Source organism: Lonchura striata, chromosome 15, assembly GCF_050655825.1.
Source record: "Lonchura striata isolate lonStrDom1 chromosome 15, ASM5065582v1, whole genome shotgun sequence".
Taxonomy (NCBI): domain Eukaryota; kingdom Metazoa; phylum Chordata; class Aves; order Passeriformes; family Estrildidae; genus Lonchura; species Lonchura striata.
In genome coordinates, this window is record NC_140717.1 from 4810195 (window position 1) to 4832212 (window position 22018).

Here is a 22018-nt window from a genome sequence, read left to right on the forward strand (position 1 = left end):
ATCTGCACCATAATTGTGATTGTTCCAACTGAACTCTAACAATAATTCCTCACTATTATTTAGAAATATGAGCAAGTGATCATGGCTCATGAAAAGAAGTGCAAAAGCTGCTGCTGGTGCTGTAACGCTGACATTCAATGTGACAATCACTGCACCAGCCTCATATCTCCCTTTGCCCCAGATCTGACAAAAAATTCAACTCCCAACCCAATATCTTTCTGAACTGTGGCCTGATGAAAGGTCCATTTATTGCCATTTATTCCAGACTGGAAAGTACTTGGATAGACCTTGAGCACGAGGCTGTTGTGCCTCAGAGAGTGCAGTGCTGATCCTGACTGAACTCCAGATTTTGGGAGCATCACCAGCCCTGCACAGCTCCTGCTGTGTCAAAGGTGGGAGGCTGGAGGCTCCTCTCTCTCCATCAGCAGTGCTGGCAGCACAAAAAACATCCTGCTAAAGCAGCTGTTACATCTGTTTTCACACAGGTTTTTCTCTGCTATTACAAGCAACGTGTTTGCTACAAAATTAAACAAACCCAAGTATCTTTTTTTCCTTTAAAATCCCCTAATCCTCCAACAGGGCAAGGCAGCAGAACCAGAGAGCAAACAGTGCTAAATCTCATTTGTAAATACTGCCCTGGCTGTGTCTGGCAGTGTCACACAGCCTGTCTGAGCCCCTCCTGAGCTGGGCACAGCACAGGGCACTGCCCACCTGAGCTGCCTGCTGGGGGAGATCGGGATGGGAGGGATGGATGTGGGTGTGAAAGATGCCAGCTCGGATCCTAAAGACCCTTTGCATCAGCTCTTCTACATTAAAACCAGCATCTACTGTCAGCTGGTGGTTGCTGCCAGCTTTGGAAGAAATGTAAAGCAATCTACATGTGCATTATCTGCAAAAAAAAAAAAAAAAAAAAAAAAAAAAAAAAATTAACACCCCAGAATTTTGTCTGTGCTGGAGCAGGGAATCCAAATGTGCTCATGGTTTACGTGCTCATTCCCTTCAGCTTCCAAACACCACAGCCTGGGAAGGCCAGAAGGTGCTGAATTCACATTATCTCCAAGATGCTTGTCCTGTTTCAGAGTTGTGGTCTTGCCATCTTGATTTAAACAAAATAAAGCTCTATTTCACCTTTTGAAAACATAACTCAGGTTTCTTACAGGTGCTTTTGTTTTCACTCCAAAGTGAGAACATTCATTTATTTCCTTACAATTTTTAGCTATGTCGTATCTCTGTGAAGCACAAGCAGTGGGTGGAAATGAGCACCAGCCTGAAGTATCAAAACTTGTTGCTGTGAATTTTGAGTTTTTCCCAAAAACATTTCTAGTTGAAGGAGCTAATTTAACCTTAGTAGATACTTGAAGTTCATTAACCAATATTTTACATTTAATCTTCACTTCCAGCAGGTCTTGACGGTACAAAAAGTGAGATCAGACCTCAGTGACAAGAGCCTTTCCCTCACACTACCATTAGCACACCAGTTCCCACCAAATGTTCCCACATTTTACCTCCACCACCCTTCTTCCAGGGATTTCCACACAACACCGTCCCTGGACAGTTCCTCAGAGAAGGCACAGACCCTGTTTCACTCCCAGTGTGGGGAATGGGATGACTGGGATGGGAAATCACTCTCCACTCACCCAAACCTGGAGATCTGCACCCACAGCCACCAATGGGAATAAACATCCCAACCCCTGCTCCTGCAGTTTTCTTCTGACAATTCTTCCTTCACTCCAGCCAGCCTGGAATGTTGCTGCTGCTCTCTTAGAGCATGTCCTGGCACTCAGGGAAAGGCACCAAACCCATCCACTCTGCAAAGAGGCTACAGAAGGGACAACACCCCCAGGCAGCTTTAGGGGCATCAGAAAGGACAGGAGCACAGAATTCCAAAAAGCAGCACTGCCAAAATTCCCCTCCTGGAATCTGCAGCACCTCTGATCCCTGCAGCAAGCACACTCCTCTGCATCCTCTGCAGCTTGGGAAGGGCCACCAGCTCCTCACAGTGGGCCTGAGGGGGTACAAGCAGGGCAGCAGGGCTGTGTTCCTCACCATGCCTGCAGCAGGGCGGCCGTGGCATTTTAAGGACAGCAGGACAAAGTTGTGTTCTCCTGTTGCTGCACATTGTTTTCCAGTCAAACCATGCAACTCCAGAGCGCAGGGGGGAGAGGGATGGCTGAAGTAGACTGCTGTTTCCCAAAAGCTGTGGCTCCCAGCCAAAGGCAGGCAAGCATGGAGCAGATGGAGTCCTGGCAAGGCCTCTCCTGTCCCTGCATTAGCAGCATCTGCTCATTACCCAGAACCCTCGCCTGCTTTATCTAATGCTCCAGGAAAAGCATTTTGATTTGATTCATTTCAGTTCGGTAACGTGCAACACAATTAGTGGTAAAATCAAACTGGAGCACTGCCAGTGCTGACAATAGGAAACAAGGCAGAAGAAATATGAGGCCAGTGGGTTGGAATTCAAAAATCACAACTGTGGCTCGAGTTGCCAAGTCCCGCTGCCCCAGGTGTACATCCAGTGCCCCCACTGAGCGCTGGCACGGGCACAGGGAACTTCATTTGCTCCCCATCCATTCCTCCCTCCTCTCCCTGTCGCTGCAGCCCGAGGCTGGCACCATCAGGAACCTCCACCAGGAGCCACAATCCCATTTTCCTGCAGGGCCACCGTGGAGTAACAACCCACTTGGGCCAGGGCATCCCGGGAGGACAAACCTGTGTGCTGGCCGTGCCTGGGGAAGGAGCTGAGGAGCAGAGCAGGGCAGGCTGAGCCTGCCAGCCCTTCCCTGGCACGGGGAGCCAAGGCCAGCGCCGCGGGAGCCCTGCGGGACCGGGAGCAGCCGATGGTATCGGGGCGAGCCAGGGATTCGCCAGGGAAGTCTAGACTGCCTGACAGCACCACCTCCAACACGAGCAGATGGTTTCTCTGGGTTAGTCAAACTTACAAACAAAGAGGAAAGAGAGCTGGAAAAGTACAACAAAGAACAATCAAACACATTATCTTCAAAGCCGTCCGCTCCCTCCCCAAAATTTAAAATAACTCTCTCCACCAAACTGTAAATATGTGCTTTCAGCTTGCAGTTAGTAAACACTGCTAAAATGGGTCTTTTTATTTCCCTATTCCCATAGAAACTAATCTATTCTGACCAAGGCTTCTCAAATCAGAGTAACTGCCATATCACAGAGCCTATTAAAATCTCTATCCAAAAGAATAAAAGACGCCGAGCTTTATGCAAACTAGTTCAGTCACAGCACTGACAGCAAGGGATATGACAAGCAAAAAACCCAGACAAATTATTAGATTAGTCAGTGGGAAACTAGAAAACAAACAAAAGACTCTCTGCATTGTTTGGAGCACTGGAAAAAAAACAGCACTTAAACCTGTGTTATAATTTCCTATGACTCCAGCAAATAATATTAAAAACACTAGATTTGCTGTTGTCAGAAAATGTTGCCTATTAACAATTTTTACCCACAGAAAACCATCCTGGCATGATCCAAGCTAGAAAAAACAGCTAAGGATGCTGAGAATCTTAAAACACATAGAGCATTTAATTTACTTCTAAATTAAAAGTATGGATTAGGGATTTTGTTTGGATTATCCACCTTCTGTTTTGTTTTCACCTGTAGACACGCCAGGATCAAAGACAGTATGTGTACAAAGCTCTCTGAACTTACAAACATTCTTTATTTATACCCAAGGAGACAATTTAAGTATCAAATTTTACATTTTAAAGAAAGATGGGAATTGAGTTCTGCCCGAGCCCCTCAGTTTAGGATCCCAGTTGGCCGGTACTGTCCAAACCTGACTTTTTTAATTGCTGTTCCCACATCCAGAAGATGTTGGTCTCTGGCTCTTGTTGTCCATTATAGAAACCCTCCAAGGATATTTAAAACAATGCACACAACCAGGATTTTATGAGGGTTTCACTAAATATTAAGTGAAAGCTTTCATTTCTTTAAATCCAAGTATATAATAACAACCCAGCACTGCAAACCAACACTTGAGTGCATCCACACACCACGCCAAGAGCAAGAGGGATGGGGATTAATCAGACATCCAAGTTTACCACCATCCCCATAACAAAGCTCCACAGCACCCCAAGGGAGTTTTGGCCAGAGGAGAAGGCTGGTGGAAGAATATTTAATATTTTTATAGCAAAACAAGTTATTTGCTTAAGATAGCTTGGCTGGACTACAGCCTGGCACTCAAGCTTTGTGCAGCAGCTCCAGTAGGAATTAAAGCTCAGTTTTAATGGGTGCTATGTTCCAATGCCTCCTAATGCATTTAGGGTTATTGGCCAACTTTCTCACATAAAAGCAAGTGTGTGCGTGTGTGTGGATACACAGGATTACAGACACACAAAAAGCTGAGCACAGCTGCTTCATTTTTGTAAAGCCTTTTTTTTTTTTTTTTTTTTTTTTTGCTGTTGTTTTAATAGGGAGGAGAGTTGTGCTTGCTCACCGTCCTCGTGGGCAGCCACGGCCAGGGAGCTGTTTATCCTCACAAAGGAGACGTGTGGCGGGGCTCCAGCCCCTCCAGGGCCTGGCACTGCTGCCAGCACGGGGGCTGCGTAGTCCCAGGTGCGGGTGTCCCACAGCCTCACCTCCCCTGAGCTGTACCTGCAAAACAAGGGCAGCGGTCACCCCCGGGGGAGATGAATCGTAGAGAATTTCTACAGCTTGACAGAAAGCTTAGATAGCATAGATATGTGTGCAAGCTATGCATATAGTCACAGTTGTAAAGAATTTGAAGGATTGTGTTGTAGAAATTTATCTGACCGTTCAGAGTGCATCCACAAACAACTTCAAAAACTACATCATTTGACAAATCAAAGCTGATGATAGATCATAGTTAGATGGCTTGTTTAAAACATAAAGTTTTGCACCTTAACTAAAAAACTTTACAAAATAAGTTTATATGAATTGATTGTTATAGTGACAATACCTTGTGTAAGTGACAGTACCTTGTACACTTCACTGTGTACAGCAAAAAATAAACAAAGCTACAAAAGAAGTTTTTTCCATTCAAGAGGGGGAAATGATGGAAATTAATTTGTAGAGAATTCTCAAAGCCTGACAGAAGGCCCACACTGTGTGCATCTCTATGCAAACCTTGAGATAAGAAATGCTGACTTAGAAATCCCACGGAATAGGACAGATATTGTTGGGAAAGAAATGGAGCTAGAAACAAGCTTCAAAGATGGTCTTGCAAGTAAGACTGGATACTTTGGAGAAACAGAACTATGAAAGATGCATTGTTGTAGGACCCACAAAAAGTAACTTTAGATTATTACCTTTAAGTCATTTACAGATGGTGTGGCTAAAGCTGATAGGCCAGGAAACACTTACAGTGCTTTGTAATTAGGAAATAGTCAGCTTCTGATTGTGATGGTGTGAATTATAACATCTGTATTGTCTCACCCTTCTCATGGGACTGAAAATGGAAATAAAGTTTCTAAAATACTTCTCAGTTGCCCTGTCTCTGGTCAGAAAAGGGCTTAATTCAACAACCCCACTGCACCTGCAAGGAGGTGGCTGCAGCAGAAGGGAGGCAGGAACAAGGATGGGTTCAAACAGCTCCCAGACTGATCCTCCCCCAGTCCTCTGTGCACAAAGCCATCAGCTTTGCCTGTTTTAGTCCCATTTATTGAATGTGGCACCGAAGTCTAACAAGGCAGGCAGGTAAATTGAAACTGGACCTGCAAGGAATGGTTTGGCCAGCAGGACCAGGGCAGTGATTCTTGCCCTGTGCTCAGCACTGGTGAGGCTGCACCACCTTGAGTGCCGGGCCCCTCAGTTTGGGAAGGACATTTAGGGGCTGGGGTGTGTCCAGAGAAGGGCCAACGAGGCTGGTGAGGGGTTTGGAACACAAGTCCTGTGAGCTCCTGAGGGAGCTGGGGTTGTTTAGCCTGGAAAAAAGAAGGGTCAGGAGTGACCTTCTCACTCTTTAGAATTCCCTGTCAGGAAGATGCAGCCAGGGAGGGGAGGCCTCTTCTCCCAGGCAAGAACTGACAGAATGAGAGACACAAGTTGAGCCAGGGGAAATTTAGGTTGAATATCAGAAAAGAATTCTTCACTGAAAAAGAGACTGGGCAATGGAATTGTCTGCCCAGGGAGGTGGTGTATCATTGTCATAGCTTTTAAAGAAGGAATGGGACCACAGATGGGAAGAACCATTTATTGCTCAAATAAACATCAGTTTCATAGATTTTAGAGGAGCAAGCAGTTGGCCATAGCTCAAAGTAGTCACATGTTCCTTGATATAAAAGAATATAAAGCTTTCTAACCCAATGAACAGATGCCACAAGGTTTAATTTGCTTTTCTAACCTATCACCTTTACTTCACTCTGCTGCACTGTGGGTACTTTTGTCCAATGGCTTCTTCTCACTTGCACACAAATGCTTCTATTTTAACTTCTAAACTCTCAGCTTACTCTATACAACCACAGCCCTACACTAGAAACCCTTCACCATCTTCCCAGTGCAGTTTCTCACTAACTTAAGGCATATTCTTACAACTATAGAAACATAAGGGCTTTTTTTTCTGCTAAATGTGTCTTGTATTTTTACATCAATCCAAGCTTCTTTTAAGGCTGCAGATCAAACCTTTCAGTGTCTGTGGAAGTTTCTGGTTTTCCAGTTCCCACAGTAGTGGAGTCACTGTCCCTGGAGGTGGCACTCAGTGCCATGGTTCAGTTGATGAGGAACTGCTGGGTCACAGGCTGGACTCGATGCTCTCAAAGGTCTTTTCCAAGCCAGCTCATTCTGTGATTCTGTGACACACAACTCAGCCACCACTATCAGTATTCACTTTGCAACTAACACACAAGGAGAGCCAGGCTCAAGAGGAAAAAGGAAATCAGGAACAAGCCTAAATTACATCGTGGCAAAACTTCAAACTGGTTCTTTTCAATCTTTCAAGATTTCTGGTTGTGTTAAACCAGAGCATTTTTCTATGACCATACAAGCACCAACCCAACCTACTGCTCTTTATAGGAAGAGATTTCTTTTTATAGAAGAAATTTCTTAATGTCTCATCAACAGATCAATTTACTTACATCTCTGAAGACTAATTAATTAATAGATTCAACTAATTGCTGTCTTTAGAATTAAGGCAATGGTTCCTTTTTTTGCAGCAGGCTCACTAAAATATCACAACAACTGTAATTTAACATCAGCTTGTCAATGAGGAAATAAAGAAACAGAACTAAACTTTTCAGATAATATTGAATATATCTGAATGAAAGAAAGTTGTTACACAGCAAACAATGGATAAACTGCTCTGGGCCATCTATAACCACACAAAAGACCATTAAAGTAAAAAAAATCAGAGAAAAAGCAGAGAAGCTTCTACAACTGGTCAAAGATCACAGTTCTGTAATTATTTAAGGCCAGTTTTGACAAAACTGTGATAATTAACATTGTCAGATGTCTTCCTTTGACATAGCTGACACTTAGATTCTTTTGGAAAATCAAAGGTGCTTCCTGCTCTGTCACCTTTGTTGTTACATCCTGATTTTTAGGGGAAAAGTATAATGGAAGAGTGATTCTTACCAGCCTCAGAGATCTGGTGGTTAGGAATCTGGCTGTGCTTATGAGGAAAAAAATTAATTACAAGAAAAAGAAGGAAAGGAAGGTTTAGGAGACGTGGGAGTTGCACTCAGGTTTCCCAGTTCTCTGGGCAGTGCCATGCCATAGGAACAGATCCCTCCCAACATCTCCTGGTGAAAAGGCTCCAATTTACAGAAGGAATTAAAGTGCCCAGGGGGGTGGTGAAATCTGTCAGGCAGAGAGAGATGCACATTAATTCCCTGCACTGATCAGGAAGAGAGGGAAGCCTGTCCTTGTCACCTGCCTCCTCTGCTGTGCCTTACAGGGGAGCACCCAGGGAAAGGAGAGAACAGGGTGGGACACTTCTCCCTTTCCTCCCTCTGCAAATGTGGCCCAAACTCCTCTGAATCCTGCTCTCATTTCCAATTTACAGCAGCACAATCTAAAAAGAACAGACCAAGAAAGATGCTTCCCCAAAGCAAAATGTTTCACTTCAGATTGGACGTGGAGCGCGGATCAGATCACAACAAATCTCTTCAGTTTGCAAAACTGGAAAGGGCTCATTTTGCTTCAAAATCTGGATAGAAATCGCAACAGGACAGGTGATTGCACAGATCTGCTGCACTCCCCTTCAAACAAGAGGCACACCATGTTTTGGAAGCATTTAAATTTTGAACTGATTTTTGTTTCCTTATGTTAGGGTTGGTTGGGGTCGTGTTTTCGAGCTTCTCCTGACTGCCAAGAGCAGCAGATTCTTCCCAAGGGAAACCAAAATTCTCTTGTCACTGAAAAGTGAGTTTCATAAAACACTGGTAGACTGGACAGAACTCAGTGACAGAATATTTGTTTTCATCTCTGAATAAACAAGGAAGAACAGCATCTCCTCCTAGTGTAGGTCTCACACAGTCCAGGCTAGAGATGTAAAAACAAAGACTGAGAGAAGGAGAAAATGGCAGGAGAAGAGGACAGGCCCATGGCTGAATAATTCTCAGAGCACACTGCACCTGGTTTCCCTACACAGCCTGGAACACAAGGGATCCAGCAAAAATAACAATGCACTAACTGCAATCCTGGAATTAAAAATCCAACATCATAGGACCACATGAAATCCTTAAATTAATTTTATCTCAGAATTCAATCAAGTCAAAATGTAGTTTGACCCATTCTTTGTTCACCTGAACCTGAAGCTCAAACTGGAGCAGCACCACCAAACACTTCTGGCCATTGGTTTGAAACCAATTTGATGATGAACTCAATTCTGATGTGTTTTTGCTGGAACGTGTTTGGCAGGGTCTGCACCAGCCCACCCTGCAGTCTCCTTCTCCTCACTCCTCCCTGGTGGATCAGTCCATGCTGGAGACTCCCACTCCTGTGCCATGAAGCCACGCTGCTTTCCCAGCCCTTGCCAGGACCTGCAGGACTCCAGAGTTGTGCCCAGTTGGCTCTGGCACTGCCCAACAAGCCCTGAGAGCATCCTGTGCTCCTCCAGTGACAGAGACCAGGGAGACTCCACGTGCCAGGAGAACCCTGCAAGAGCCCACCAAAGCTCCCCTGTGGCTGCTCAAAAATTCCAGCAGTGCCAGCACAGGAGGAGTTCCTCAGGAAGGTTCCTAAGGCTTCCTGTGTCCCTCCTCCCCCATTTCTCACCATTCCCATCCTTCCCAGGGCAGTCCCACACAGCAGAGCAGAAGGATGGGGAGAGATGTTCCACAGGACTGTGGTGGGATCATGAGTGGAGCTCCAGGTCTGGGCAGGGAACCAGCCTGGGGAAATGGGAGATATAAACCAGCTCCTCCACTGCCATTTCCAGTGTGCACTGGGCCTGCACCAGGACTGAGCTGGAAGGATTTCAAACACAGATGAATCCAATTCAGAAGGAAAAAAAAACATAATGCTGTCATAAAGAGCACCACACTTTCAATTTGTAACCACAACAAAAGGCTTTTAAACTATTAAAGCACTGCCTTGCTGTAAAAAAAATAAAAAGGCTGCTTTATTGCAGATAATTGGCAAATCTGCCCTATCAACAGAGCTGGCTGGAGAGAGGAACACGCTGCACTATTTCTAGATAATTTCAAGATTTTTATTCATTTCCAACCACAACTTTTACATTTTGCCCTGAAAATTTAATTTGAATCACTCAATGAAATAGCCCCAGATGCAAGTCCTGTCCAAGAACAAGCCCAGCACTCCAAACCCACTCAGTTACTGATTTTTCTACCAAGATGGCACTGAAATGCCCACTTAGCTTTCTGCTGGAGTGAAAAAACACCCAAGCCAACTCAAAACTCCCTTCCTGTTGAATACAGCAATGATCACATCCAGTTTGCTCTGACACCAAGAGCATTCAGCTGCTGCTGCCTTCCCCTGATGGGTGCCATGAGCTGATTGCTGCAGTGGCAGGTAAATCCTCCAACACCTGACACCACTTGCACTGAGCAGACCCAACAACCCAACCCCAAACCCTGAAATAACCCACATTAGAGACCACACCTGCTTCATTTCATTTAGAAAGGCTGTCCAAAGTCTCGCTCTCCTGAGCACAACAGAGAGAAACAAGAAGCCTGTTGCTCACAAGGTCAATTTTCCCCTCTCCTGATACCCATTCCCTGATTCCTTCCATCCACACCACACCTGGCTCCCAGCTCTCTCTACTCACAGACACATTTTTCCTTCTCTGATGTTCAACAGAGCCTCTCCATCCGAGTAACTCAGCTTCTTTGATGGACTCACATTCCACTTTGCCCTTGTTCTTTGGAGTATTTCAGTATAGTCACATGAGAAGCAGCAGCAGAGAAGAGACACGCTGTATTTTTCTAAATATACTTCTGGCCAGATATGGATCTAGCTGTAAAAATTAGCCTGAACATTCAGTTTAGGTTTTACAGAGATGCAGCAAAACCTTGCTGAAATGGAGCAACAATAGGTGCAATGCATATGGCATAGAAAACCTGGGAAAAATTAAATTCAGATCCAATAAAAATACCTAATCACTAATCAAAAGCATTGTGACTACTTTTTAGTGGCAGTAATCAGACGGACATTTTGCCTGTGCCCTCCCACGTGAGTGCAAGCAGGAGCTGGGGTTAAAAGCTGCTGCTGCCCCACGATGAATGTCTGGGAAGCAGGTGGTGGAGTGCAGAGCACATGTGGGAGGAAGCAGAGCTGGAGGCTGGGCACAGCTCTAATGAAGTGGTGCTGAAGAGGCAGACGATTTCATAAGGAGAAAAACATCAGGAAACTGGTCAAAACACAGAATCTCATCTGAAAAAGCTCCACTGTGCTGGATAGCAATAGCCAGAACAAATCTGGGGAAGAGGAGGGGGAGGCTGATCCCTCTCCAGAGCCCCAGATGTCTTTATGGTTGCCTAATGACAATTATACTCAACCAATTAAGACACTGCTATCACAGTTGCATTGTTAGTAAGGCTTTGGCCCTGAGTGTTGATGGCTGTCTAATTAGTGTTTGTGCAAAGTACAACTGCAACTAATATATAAACTGACAAATACACAAAAGAAAAACTGTTAACAGGAACATTTTCCAAACAGTCGAGACTCCGCTCACTCAGTCCATGGCAGCAGCAAAGACAAACTGCTTTCCTTCATGGCTGGGGTGCTGCTGGCACTGCAGAATTTCACTTCAAATCACAGGGGCAACAAGCCCCTTGCTGGGTTTCTGTTCAGACAGGATGCTGGTGCCACTCACTTTTGGTGCTGCCTCGAGCACACCCCTCCAGGGCAAGGCTCACTGCACCAAACTGGGCTAGTCACCAAAGACTCCTGATAAAACCCACCAGAAACCAGCTTACATTTTCCATATTTTCTCTAAAGAGTCTGTAGCAAGGAAAAGGAAGGAGAAAGAACCCCTTTTGTTTCACAGTCAGGTCTGATTTCCAGAAGGCAAAGTCTGTTCAGTTTCCAGATACCTGCGGTGATCAACAAACCAAAAAAAAAAAAACCAACAACTTTGTTTCAGGCAGTCAGTGACCATCTGTTAATACTCAAAAGATCTTATTATGAAGTCCTTACAATGTCAGTGCATTTTATTGAAGTCAGTAGGAATTTTGCTGCAGTAACAGTCTCTGTTTAAACGGATGCCTGTTGATAAGCAAGTAAAATAATGAGTATTTTGCATTGTCTTGCTCCAACAAGCATCTCAGAGCTTTCATCCTTGTTCCACCAAAAGCAACTCTCTAGTCCTTCATGTGTTTAATTAAGGTATCAGCTAGTGCTCCCCCTCAGCAGGCTCAAGATTAGGCCCAATTAAAGATGCAAACCCAAATCCAAACACCTTCAAATTGGTTTAAATGGTTCCTGAGCTCCATCTTCTCTCCAAGGCTCAAGTCAGACAGTGGCAACTCAATGTCCAATTTCAAAACACCTCTTCATCAGAACCATGGTACATTGGGAGGTACCTCAATCACAGTGGAAAACACTGGAATTCAAGGGATTCTAGCACTCCCCTGAAGTGAGGGATGAGTGAGGGACAGCTCAGAAACATCTACCACAGGGTGAGGTGCCTCAAAGACTGGAAGAGGTAAAAGTTCTCAGTTCTCCCTGCATTCTCATTCCCAGGTATTTGGATACATTGATTTTGCCAACTTTAACCAACAGGTAGCTTGGCTGAGGGATTCCTTATGGAAAGGACTCATGAAAAACTAATAGTAGCTAAAAGAGCTACTTCATATGGCAGAAAGGAATATAAATAGAACACAACAGCCAAAAATAAAACAAAAAATGGAACTGGGAAGAGAAAATTTTAAATTGCATAGCAGAAAGCTAGACCATAAAACACAAGGAAAAACAGATGGGGGTAAACAAAAATCAGAGTCTGAAACAATCCTAATGCTGGTAGAAGAATGTGGAGTAGAAAATTAATCTCCCTGAATTCATCCAAATGTACTTTTGGGTTGCTTAATATATAAATGCAGCCATGAAAAATGTGACTAATGTGTCCCAAAATGGATCTGGAAGCACTTTTAGATTTAGCATATAGGAAATCCATTCTGAGCATCCTCATGATCAGTTCCCAGACTCTTCTGCTGGGAACCCAACTTTCCAATTTACCAACCCACGCCCATCTGTGGGCCCCTCACAAATATGGAGCTACAGCGAGCTTCTTCCTTCATTTTTAGGGCTTTATTTAGGAAATTATCCCTCAAGAAACTGGGTTAAGCTGCTGGAGTGTGTAGTTCTGCAGCTTAGCACTGTTGTCTGTAACCAAATTAACATTTCACCATCCTCACTGTTTCTGCCTCACCTTCTATATTAAGTGCATGCAAATGTCATACCAAGGGAACAGAAACAAGCCAAAGGGTTGTACTGTAAGGAAAACATTTTAATGAACATTTATAAAAGAAGCAATTAGAAAAAGCCAAACTGTTTCTAGCAATTTGATTTTTAAGGCAAAAAATCTCCCATCCCATAGCTCAAGGTTCCAGTGGCTTGCATCAGCCCAGGCCCATTAATTAAAGCAGCTGCTCTACCAAGGAAACAAATTACTGTGGGTTCAGGAGAAAAAAAAAAGAAAAATATCTTTTCCATAAGAATTCAGGAGGCATTATGATGCAATTTGGGAAGGCTCTGCTCCATCAACCCTATTAGGTCACAAAGGACAAAGAACAGATAAACAGTGGCTCCAGTTGCAGACAGAGGTGAGAAAACCCCATTGGAGGATGCTGGAAATTGATCTGTTTGCTCTGGAAAGAACACAAACTGCAACACGCTGCAAGCAGCAGAGAGGAGGAGCATCACCTGAGCTCCAGGCACTGATGACAGCCCAGAGAGTAAAAGTGAAATCTTCAAGAATTTTAGTAGAAAGTAGGATGTGTTTGTCTGGCCTTAGCAAAAAAACAGGATTTACAAGCTCAAAATTACTGCCTGTGCCTGAGTACACCAAAGGCATCACTGAGCACATCCCTGCAGCAGCAAAACCCAGATGTAAACCAAGAGCTCCAGGCAGGCTGGAAAAGCAGCTTCCACAGAGTCAGATCAGGCTCCATAAGCAGCTGAAGTGAAAAAATACCAACTACTCAGAACTCCCTTCCTGTTGAATATAACAATGATCACATCCAGTTTGCTCTGACACCAAGAGCATTCAGCTGCTGCTGCCTTCCCCTGATGGGTGCCATGAGCTGATTGCTGCAGTGGCAGGTAAATCCTCCAACACCTGACACCACTTGCACTGAGCAGACCCAACAACCCAAGCCCACTCCTGGTTTCACCTGAAAGGCTTTTTTCAGGAGCTGACAGAAAAGCCAGCCTGGCTGTCACTAACACAACCTTACCTAAGCCCCGTGCTCATCTGTCACCCGAGCCCTCTGAACTCATGATGTCATTCCCCTGTTCAGCCTCCTCAGGGTGAAAAGAGGAGCCCTGACACTGCTCCTTAACAATGATGAGAGTGAGTGAAGAGAGCACAAAAGGTCTGGGAAAGGTTGAAGAAAAAAGCAATTATTTTCACCTTCTGCTTTGTTTGACACCTTGGCTTGCAGTCTCTGGGAGGGGAGGGAGAAACTATGAAAGTTGTGGCATCATAGAAGTGAAATTTAGGCAATTAAACAAGGCAGGGGTTTGTTCAGGCTGTTAGAAGTCTTCAGTTTGTTAACTTTGATTCATTTTCATTACTAATTAATATTTTGGTTTCCTCAGGTCTGAACACTGAATTAAGATGCTAGAGCTAATAATAAATACCTTGAGAATAACCCACAAGCCCTATAGCAAAAATCCAAATTAGATGAGAGTTGACATGAAGTTTTAAAAAGTGCAGGAACGCATTTTCAAGCCTTTCGGGCTAGTTATCATTATGAAACTAAAGAGAGTGGCAAGCCCAGCTTCTAAAAAGTCATTTGCAGGTCACCTTTGAGCAGGAGCAAAGTGGAGTGAGAGGTGATGGATTAGAACAAAGGAACTCACCATAAAGGAGCAGCTACTTGTGTGTAGATGCTGCTCAAAGTGAGTTAAACTGAAAGGCCCAAACTGTTTGTGATTGCTCCCAGAATGAAGACAACTGCATAAAATCATTTCAGCATTTAGGATGTCAGCATGAGAAATAAATGTCCAGATTCCCCTAACAAACCACACAGGACATTTAGGAAGTTCTTCCTTAGCTTCTCATTGCCTTTCTCAAGCATCACTTGGGGAAACAGCACCTGTGCCAGGTGTGCTCCACCCTGAAAAGGGAGGAAATGTGAATCTGTTGGTTTATCAAGGCAATCAGCAGATGAATCTCACCAGTCCTAACTCTTCAAATCCTAAGGAAAGCTGGCAGTACTTACAGGGGAAGGAGGAAAACATCTGAAATTAAAATTTCAAGAGAAGCCAGGGCTGATTTCCCAGTCTGTAAGAGGTGCAGGGACTCCTCAGAGCATCTGCTAGATCAGTTTGTGGCCAAGCTCTTCACTACCAGGCCACCATTCAGTCATGGAAAACTGAAGAAAAAAAGAAAGGAAAAGATGATATTTATAGTTCTGGGTCTTGGGAAGGGTAGTCTGACTCTGGACCTCTTTTATTTACTTCTTTTCAGAGCCACCACCAGCTGCAGTGAAGCCACAGTGCTTTTTCTACAAGCACTAAAAAATTAACACCTCCCCCTCAAAGCCCACCTGGTGTGGTTTTAAGGGTGAGCTGTGAGGTGAGATGGGCACCAGCAGCACAAGGCAAGCTCACCCCAGGGCTCAAGAACAGCCACGGGTGACTAATTCAGAGCCAGTCAGGAGCAACAGTCTCAGGACATGCCATGGGCACATCACACCACGGGATCCTTTGGAATGACAAGGTCAAATAAGGACCAGATGCATGTTCTGAGATCACTCTGTCCAGGAGGACCCAACCTCCGACTATACTGCCAAAAAAAATGGAAAAAAAGCAGCAATTTTACTGTCTGAACATGCATTTGCTTAAAAAAAACCCATATAAATCTAGATTTTAGTAAGAGAAAGTGAAGCAATCCAGGCATTCTGCACAGTAAATGACAGCATTATGCACAGGGAGCCTCATCACCAGCAGGAATTTCTAAAAGCCAAGCAAGCAGCTATATAATTACTTTAAGTAAGCTCTGACTTAGGGCTGAAACTCCATTTGAATCGAGGATGAGGGGGAGAACATCATCCCTTTAGAGAAGATCCTCCGAGACGTGTAACTGTAGAAAGGCTGGCGAATACAGCATTGATTGGGAGTGAGGTAACCACAAACACCACGGGCTCAAATGAAAAGGGATTCAGGGGCTGACCCAGAAAACAAGCCTCGTAACCACCGGGATGAAATTTTAATGACAAACACAAGAAGCTCTGCGTGCAGGCCAGATTGAATTATCTGATGTCAGGCAGCACAAAGGGGAGCTGCTCGCAGCCACCTCCGCTCCCAGCTCAGGTTGCACTCAATCAGTCCTTGATATTCTGCCATCTCCTGGCTTCAGCCTGGCCAGCAGCTTGGGGACAAGTGGAGAGTGCATGGAATAGGAGCATTTCTCTGTGTAGTGTGCCTTTGCTTCCTTCACAGAACTAATAAAGAGCTGCTCCTGAACCAGCTCAAACTGTGCCTCTATAAATCACAGCTGCAGGTTTAAGTCACTCTGCCCACAACCTGTATAAATTCCCTTTCAGAAAGATTAAAAAGCTCTACAGCAACTAAAATAAAAATGATTCCACTTTGCAGCAGTTTGAAGCAGGACAGTGAAGATGACAAGATTCTGTCTAACACAGCACAGGTTCAAATCAATCTGTGATTCCAGGCTTGCTCCAAGATTCCCAAACACACCAACCCCAGCATTCCTGCTCTCTTCCAATCAGAACTCCTCTCAGCCCAACTAGAACTTAATCTGGCTGCTGCCAGAAAAAAGAATTAAATATGTTTCTATAAATACATCAGCAACAAAAGGATTACTAAGGAGAATCTCCATCTCCATTGGATCAGGGAGAAACAGTGACAAAAGATGGAGAAAAGGCTGAGGGAATTAAGGCCTCATCCTCAGGGTACCCAGGCTGGAAAATAGGGACAGGGAGCAGAACGAAGCCCCCATTTCCCATGACCCAAGGGGAAATGGCTGGCATCCTGCTGCAGCACTTGGGGTGCACCCCAAGGTGCTGAGGGAGCGGGGCAGAGCTCACCCCAACACTTCCCACCCTTTCCCAGCAGGGAGGTCATGGACCCTCCTTTGCCAGGGGACTGAGCTCAGCAATCGTGATGCCAATCCAGGAGCTGGGCTGGAAGGAGGACCAGGGAAATGCTGTCCTGTCAGCCTGACCTCAGTGCCAGGCAAAGTTCTGGAACAGAACATCAGCAGGGCCAAGTGCTGGCTCCTACCCTGGGCCACCACCACCCCAGGGAATGCTGAAGGCCTGGGCAGGAGCAGCTGGATAAGGTGGACAAGGCCCTGGGGGTGCTGGTGACAGCAGCTGGTCACCAGCCCAGGTGTGCCCAGGTGTGCAAGAAGGCCAAGGGCAAAGCACTGGGCATTCCTGGGGCACCTCCAATCCTCTGTCCAGTTCTGGCCCCTCAGGACAAAAGGGACCTGGAGGGGCTGGAGCGTGTCCAGGGAAGGGGCTGGAGCACCAGGAGTAGCTGAGAGAATTATGATCAAAAAACCTGCTAAAAACTGAGCAGCCCTGAGCAGCAGCCTCAGGGACAAAAGAAAGGTGATGGCCCAAACCACTGGATAGAAAATCCTTGGGAAATGCTCCACAATTCTGGATTAGCTGCACCAGGCCTTGCAAACTCACACACTCGGACACACAGGTCCCTCTGTAATCACTGATTATTCCCATGCAAAGCTGAGCACACAAGTGTTTGTGAAACAGGAGAGAGAATCATTAAATGTAACAGATAATTGATATTTATACTGAGAGGAGAATTGACTTTGTAAACCTCAGCTATTAAATTACTTCTTCAGTACTGAAAGAACACAAGAGTTTGGTATTGATCACCAGATTCATTACACTTTCACGACAAATTTGAAAGCACAATGCCATTAAGTTCAATTTTATAAGCTGGGAGAGACAGGGGAGGGTTATGGTTGGATTTAAAAAATATAAACACAGCAAACAATAAACTCCAACAAATTCCTCAATATCCTAAATTCTTACCAAATGCACATAAAGTATTTCTCTGCACAATTTGCTGATGCCCTCTGAAGTTTTAGTTATAGCTTGAAGTCTCCCTTGTTTGTTCCATTTACCAATTTAAGAGACGAAGCAGAGTGAAGGACAAGCCGTAAACAGCAAAGGACAACATAATTTTTCTGTTCTAATATTCTAAACTCTTCATCTACTAACCAGGTAAATTCAAACAGCTGAATTCTAACTTCCTCATGTTGTTTTATCAAACACATACTCACAGCTTCATAAAGAGATAATTCATTTTTCAGAGAAATTACTGGAAAGTCATGCAAGTGAACATTATTTCTTCTAAAGGGTACACACATACAGATTTTCCTCGGTGGCCTCTTACCTGCTCATCTATTTTCAGGAACCTGAATTATTTAATTGTATCACACCCCTGATGTAAATTCACCAAGAGAATCAGGAGATATTGGAGGAACTGGAGAACCAACATGAAAAGAGCGTGTGCAACTGTCAGAACTCAACTTCTCCAATACACCAAGTCAAAATATGGAATATTTAAGCATAATATGCAGGATTTACAACCTTTGTTTATTAATACTTCAGAAATGTAATTTAATCTGCATAACTCCTATCTACTGCACGTTTGGATATAAATGAAGTGGAGAAAATGAAGGAAAAGAAGAGCTGGAGGTTTTGGCAGCTGCATGGAGACAACTGGGTTTGCTATCTGATAGTTCAGAGTCCTGCTCTCAGCTGCCCAAGAGCACTCAAAAGCATTTCCACAAATTAGAATTTTCCAGGCATCTTTCTTATAACCAGTCTATGAATTTTGAAGTATTTTAGAAGCATTTTCTCAGTCCCACACCATTAACATGAAGTGTTACCATAAAACATTGAACTCTGGTATGTCAAGGACAACGTCCCAGCTCCCCAGGATAACATAATTTTTATTTATTTATGTCATTTCTGGAGGGTTACTAATTACTGAACCTGTGAAATTCAAACAGAACACAGTAAAGCCTCACACTTACTGGCAGAATCACTGTAACCTCTTCTAAAAATTTGTGGGACTCTTAAACTTTTATTTAAGAGTATAAACCACATGAACAGGTAACATTGAACCAAGGTACAGAAAAGTTCTATAATAGGAAAAGAGAAGTTTGAGTTTATCTATTCTAAGTGGGTTATTTTCATTTCAGGTTGTCTCTTAAGTAAGAATGCAGAAAAGTAACAGTACTTCTAAAGTTATTTTTGTACTGTGACAAAGAGATTTTTATGAAAAAACACAAAAAAGGGGGATTTTTTTCAGTAGATGTGTAAAATGTTTAATACATTCTGGGTGCTTCCAGAGCAAAACAATAGATAGAGTTCATCAGAAAGCACCTGAGGTTTTATAGGAGCTACTTATACATGAGATAACCTTCGAATAGTTCCATAAAAATTTGACCTGCTGAGGTAAAGTGTAGATAAACATCCTTATCAGTCACTTAAGGACAACCTGTCTCAGGAACTGCAGGTGAATCCATTCTTACGCTTCAAACAGGTGCTGCTTTTGAATTTATTAAAAGAAGCACCTGAGATTTCAGATGGTGAAGGTGGACTGGTAAAGATGGAGTGGGCACTGCACAGCCTGGAAGAGGTGGAGGGAGTATTACACAGCCTGGTAAGGATGGAGCAAGCTTTACACACTCTGTTAAAGGTGAAGTGGGGATTACACACTCTGGTGAAGATAAAATGAGCATTACACACTCTATAGAAGCGTGGCATTACTCTACAGGAGTGGGCATTACACAGCCTGGTAGAGTGGGCACTACACACACTATAAACGATGGACTGGGCATTACACACTCTGGTAAACATTACACACTCTATAAACAGTGAAGTGGGAATTATTACACACTCTGGTAAGGACAGAGTAGCACTATGCACTGTTGCAGGTGCAATGGATGTTACATGTTCTGTAATACATGGAGTGGGCATTACACACTCCACAGAGGGTGGAGTGGGCATTACACAGCCTGGTAAAGGTAGAGTGGGCGTTACACACTCTATGGAAGGTGCAGAGGGTATTACACACTGTATGAGAGGTGCAAAGGGCCTTGCAGACCCGCTGCAGCTGCAGAGGGCATTGCACACTCAGTGGGAGGTGCAGAGGGCATTACACACTCTATGAAGATGCAGAGGGCATTACACACTCAGTGGGAGGTGCAGGGGGCATTACACACTCTATGAAGATGCAGAGGGTATTACACACTCGGTGGAAGGTGCAGAGGGCATTACACACTCAGTGGGAGGTGCAGAGGGCATTACACACTCAGTGGGAGATGCACACACTCTATGAAGATGCAGAGGGCATTACACACTCAGTGGGAGGGGCAGGGGGCATTACACACTCTATGAAGATGCAGAGGGTATTACACACTCGGTGGAAGGTGCAGAGGGCATTACACACTCAGTGGGAGGGGCAGGGGGCCCTGCAGACCCGCTGCAGCTGCAGAGGGCAGTGCCAGCCGTGCTCACCCGGCCATGACCACGCCGTCGCAGCAGTGCACGTCGCACAGGACCCGGCCGGGCTCGTAGTGCAGCTGGCTCACGGCACCCACGCGGTTCTGCAGAGAGACACAGCCTTGGTCTTCCCATCCCTCCAGCCACCCAGATCTGCTGCTGCCAGACTCCCAGCTTTGCTACTGCTGCTGAGAGAAGACACATCTATCCCAACTCCCACCACAGCAGCTTTCAGCTGGGAAAGAGGAGCTGCAGAAGACACCACCAACTCTCCTCTCCCACTTGCTCAAACCATGTTCCCGTTTTTCCCCATTTCTCTAAGGAAATTCCCTGTCACCTTCCAGTTGGTTTTCAGCATGTGCTCTCTGGCTCTGCAGTTTTTGAGGGCAAGCTTCCAGCAGGAATGGTCAGAGATGCTCATGTCCAACAGGTATCCCTCCTCCTGGCACAGCCGGTACCACAGCACTTCGTCTTCTGCAAGGATTTTCCACGTCCTGCTGACCTAGGAATCAATGTTTATATATGGATCTCTCATAAATGGATAAGGAAAAAATAGATTTAATATAAAATACTAAAGAGTAGCTGAAATACAAAGATATAAATTAATACAGGTCTGTACTAAGATGAAAGTCTTACTTAAATATATTTGTTCAATATTTATATACCTGAGTGTATAAAAACCCCAGATTTTTAAGAAAAGGCTTGTTTTCTGTGGTTTCTTCAGGAAAAAACTGAGTTTATACTCTACTAAAATTCCACATAACATGAACAGCAGTTTAGTGGCCACACTGTCAACCTGAAATATCAGTAACTGGAAAATTTTGACAGGAAAAGCAGCAAGAAAACAATTAAGAGAGAATTGTGAGCTTAGAGCAAAAATATGAATATATTTTCATATTTGTAGCTAAGAAACCCTCTCAGATCACAGCACCATATCTATGAAGTCCCACTGACAATGCCTGATTAGGGGTATGACATTAGTGATTTATAACCTATTGTATTACAGTATGCATAAATAGGAATGAATTATTAAGTTTTTCAAGCAGCCTCAAGTTGCTGCCCATTCCAGGGAGAACAGCTTCATCACAATCAATTGTGGGCTCAGAATTAAAGATTGAAGAGGTAAGAGCCAACTTAAGTAGCTTTTTTTCCCCTCAGTAATTCTTAATTTAAAAAAACAGACATAACCAATGAAAGCCACGACTGGTGAAAGCAGCAATCAATTGTGCTCTGGTTCTAAAAAGATTAAACGAACCTTCTGAGACTGACATCATTTTTAGTAAGTTACAATTAAGCATCTAATGTTCATTTCAGTCCCCAGATTATGCCAAGAATCCAAGCCTACCATGGACACAAACTCTCCCAGGACTATCTCTTTATATTTATTTGCCATTTTTTTCCATAGTCACACACACAAAAAATGTTTAATATGATGAAAGAAGGGGTGATCTGAGTAACCTGCAAGTGTTTGTAAGGTTTGAGACCTACAAAGAAAAGCAGTGCTCAAATAGGAATATCCTAATGCAGCAAACTGAACATTCTGAATCACACAGAGACCTCAGTGTAAACTGGCAGAGGGAGACAAACCCCTTCCATCCTCTGACATAGGAAACAACCTGCACAGGGCAGGAATAATGCCCTGAAATGACAGAACCAGCACTGAGGCTTCTCCAGCAACACACAGCACCCTGGAATCAAAGTGCTCAGTGCTCCTGTCCCTAGAGGGACACACTCAGCAACTTCAAAAGCACCAAAGAGGGGCAATCCCAAATCCAAACCATTGGAAATTTGCTCTCAATTTGATTTGAGAGTAGGATAAATATCTGTGTTATTGCTCCAAGAATACAAAAAAAAAACCCCAAGCAGCTTTCTGCTGACACACCAAAAGAGCAGCTGTGGTGCAG

The 22018-nt window shown here is 44.3% G+C and overlaps 1 protein-coding gene across 8 annotated transcripts in view; it reads right to left on the reverse strand.

Annotated features, from left to right (window-relative positions):
• The window catches only part of FBXW8 (F-box and WD repeat domain containing 8), a 56164-nt gene that overhangs the window by 26227 nt on the left and 7919 nt on the right, over window positions 1-22018 (reverse strand). For all 8 annotated transcript variants that reach the window (XR_014958636.1, XR_014958634.1, XR_014958635.1 and 5 more), the window contains exons 3-5: window positions 20452-20616; window positions 20130-20218; window positions 4460-4617 (exon numbers count right to left, since the gene is read on the reverse strand). Coding sequence is in view for 5 of the 8 variants with exons in the window: in XM_085592968.1 (XP_085449094.1) it covers window positions 4460-4617; window positions 20130-20218; window positions 20452-20616 (412 nt within the window). In the remaining 3 variants the exon portion in view is untranslated. The remainder of the gene's footprint in view (window positions 1-4459; window positions 4618-20129; window positions 20219-20451; window positions 20617-22018) is intronic.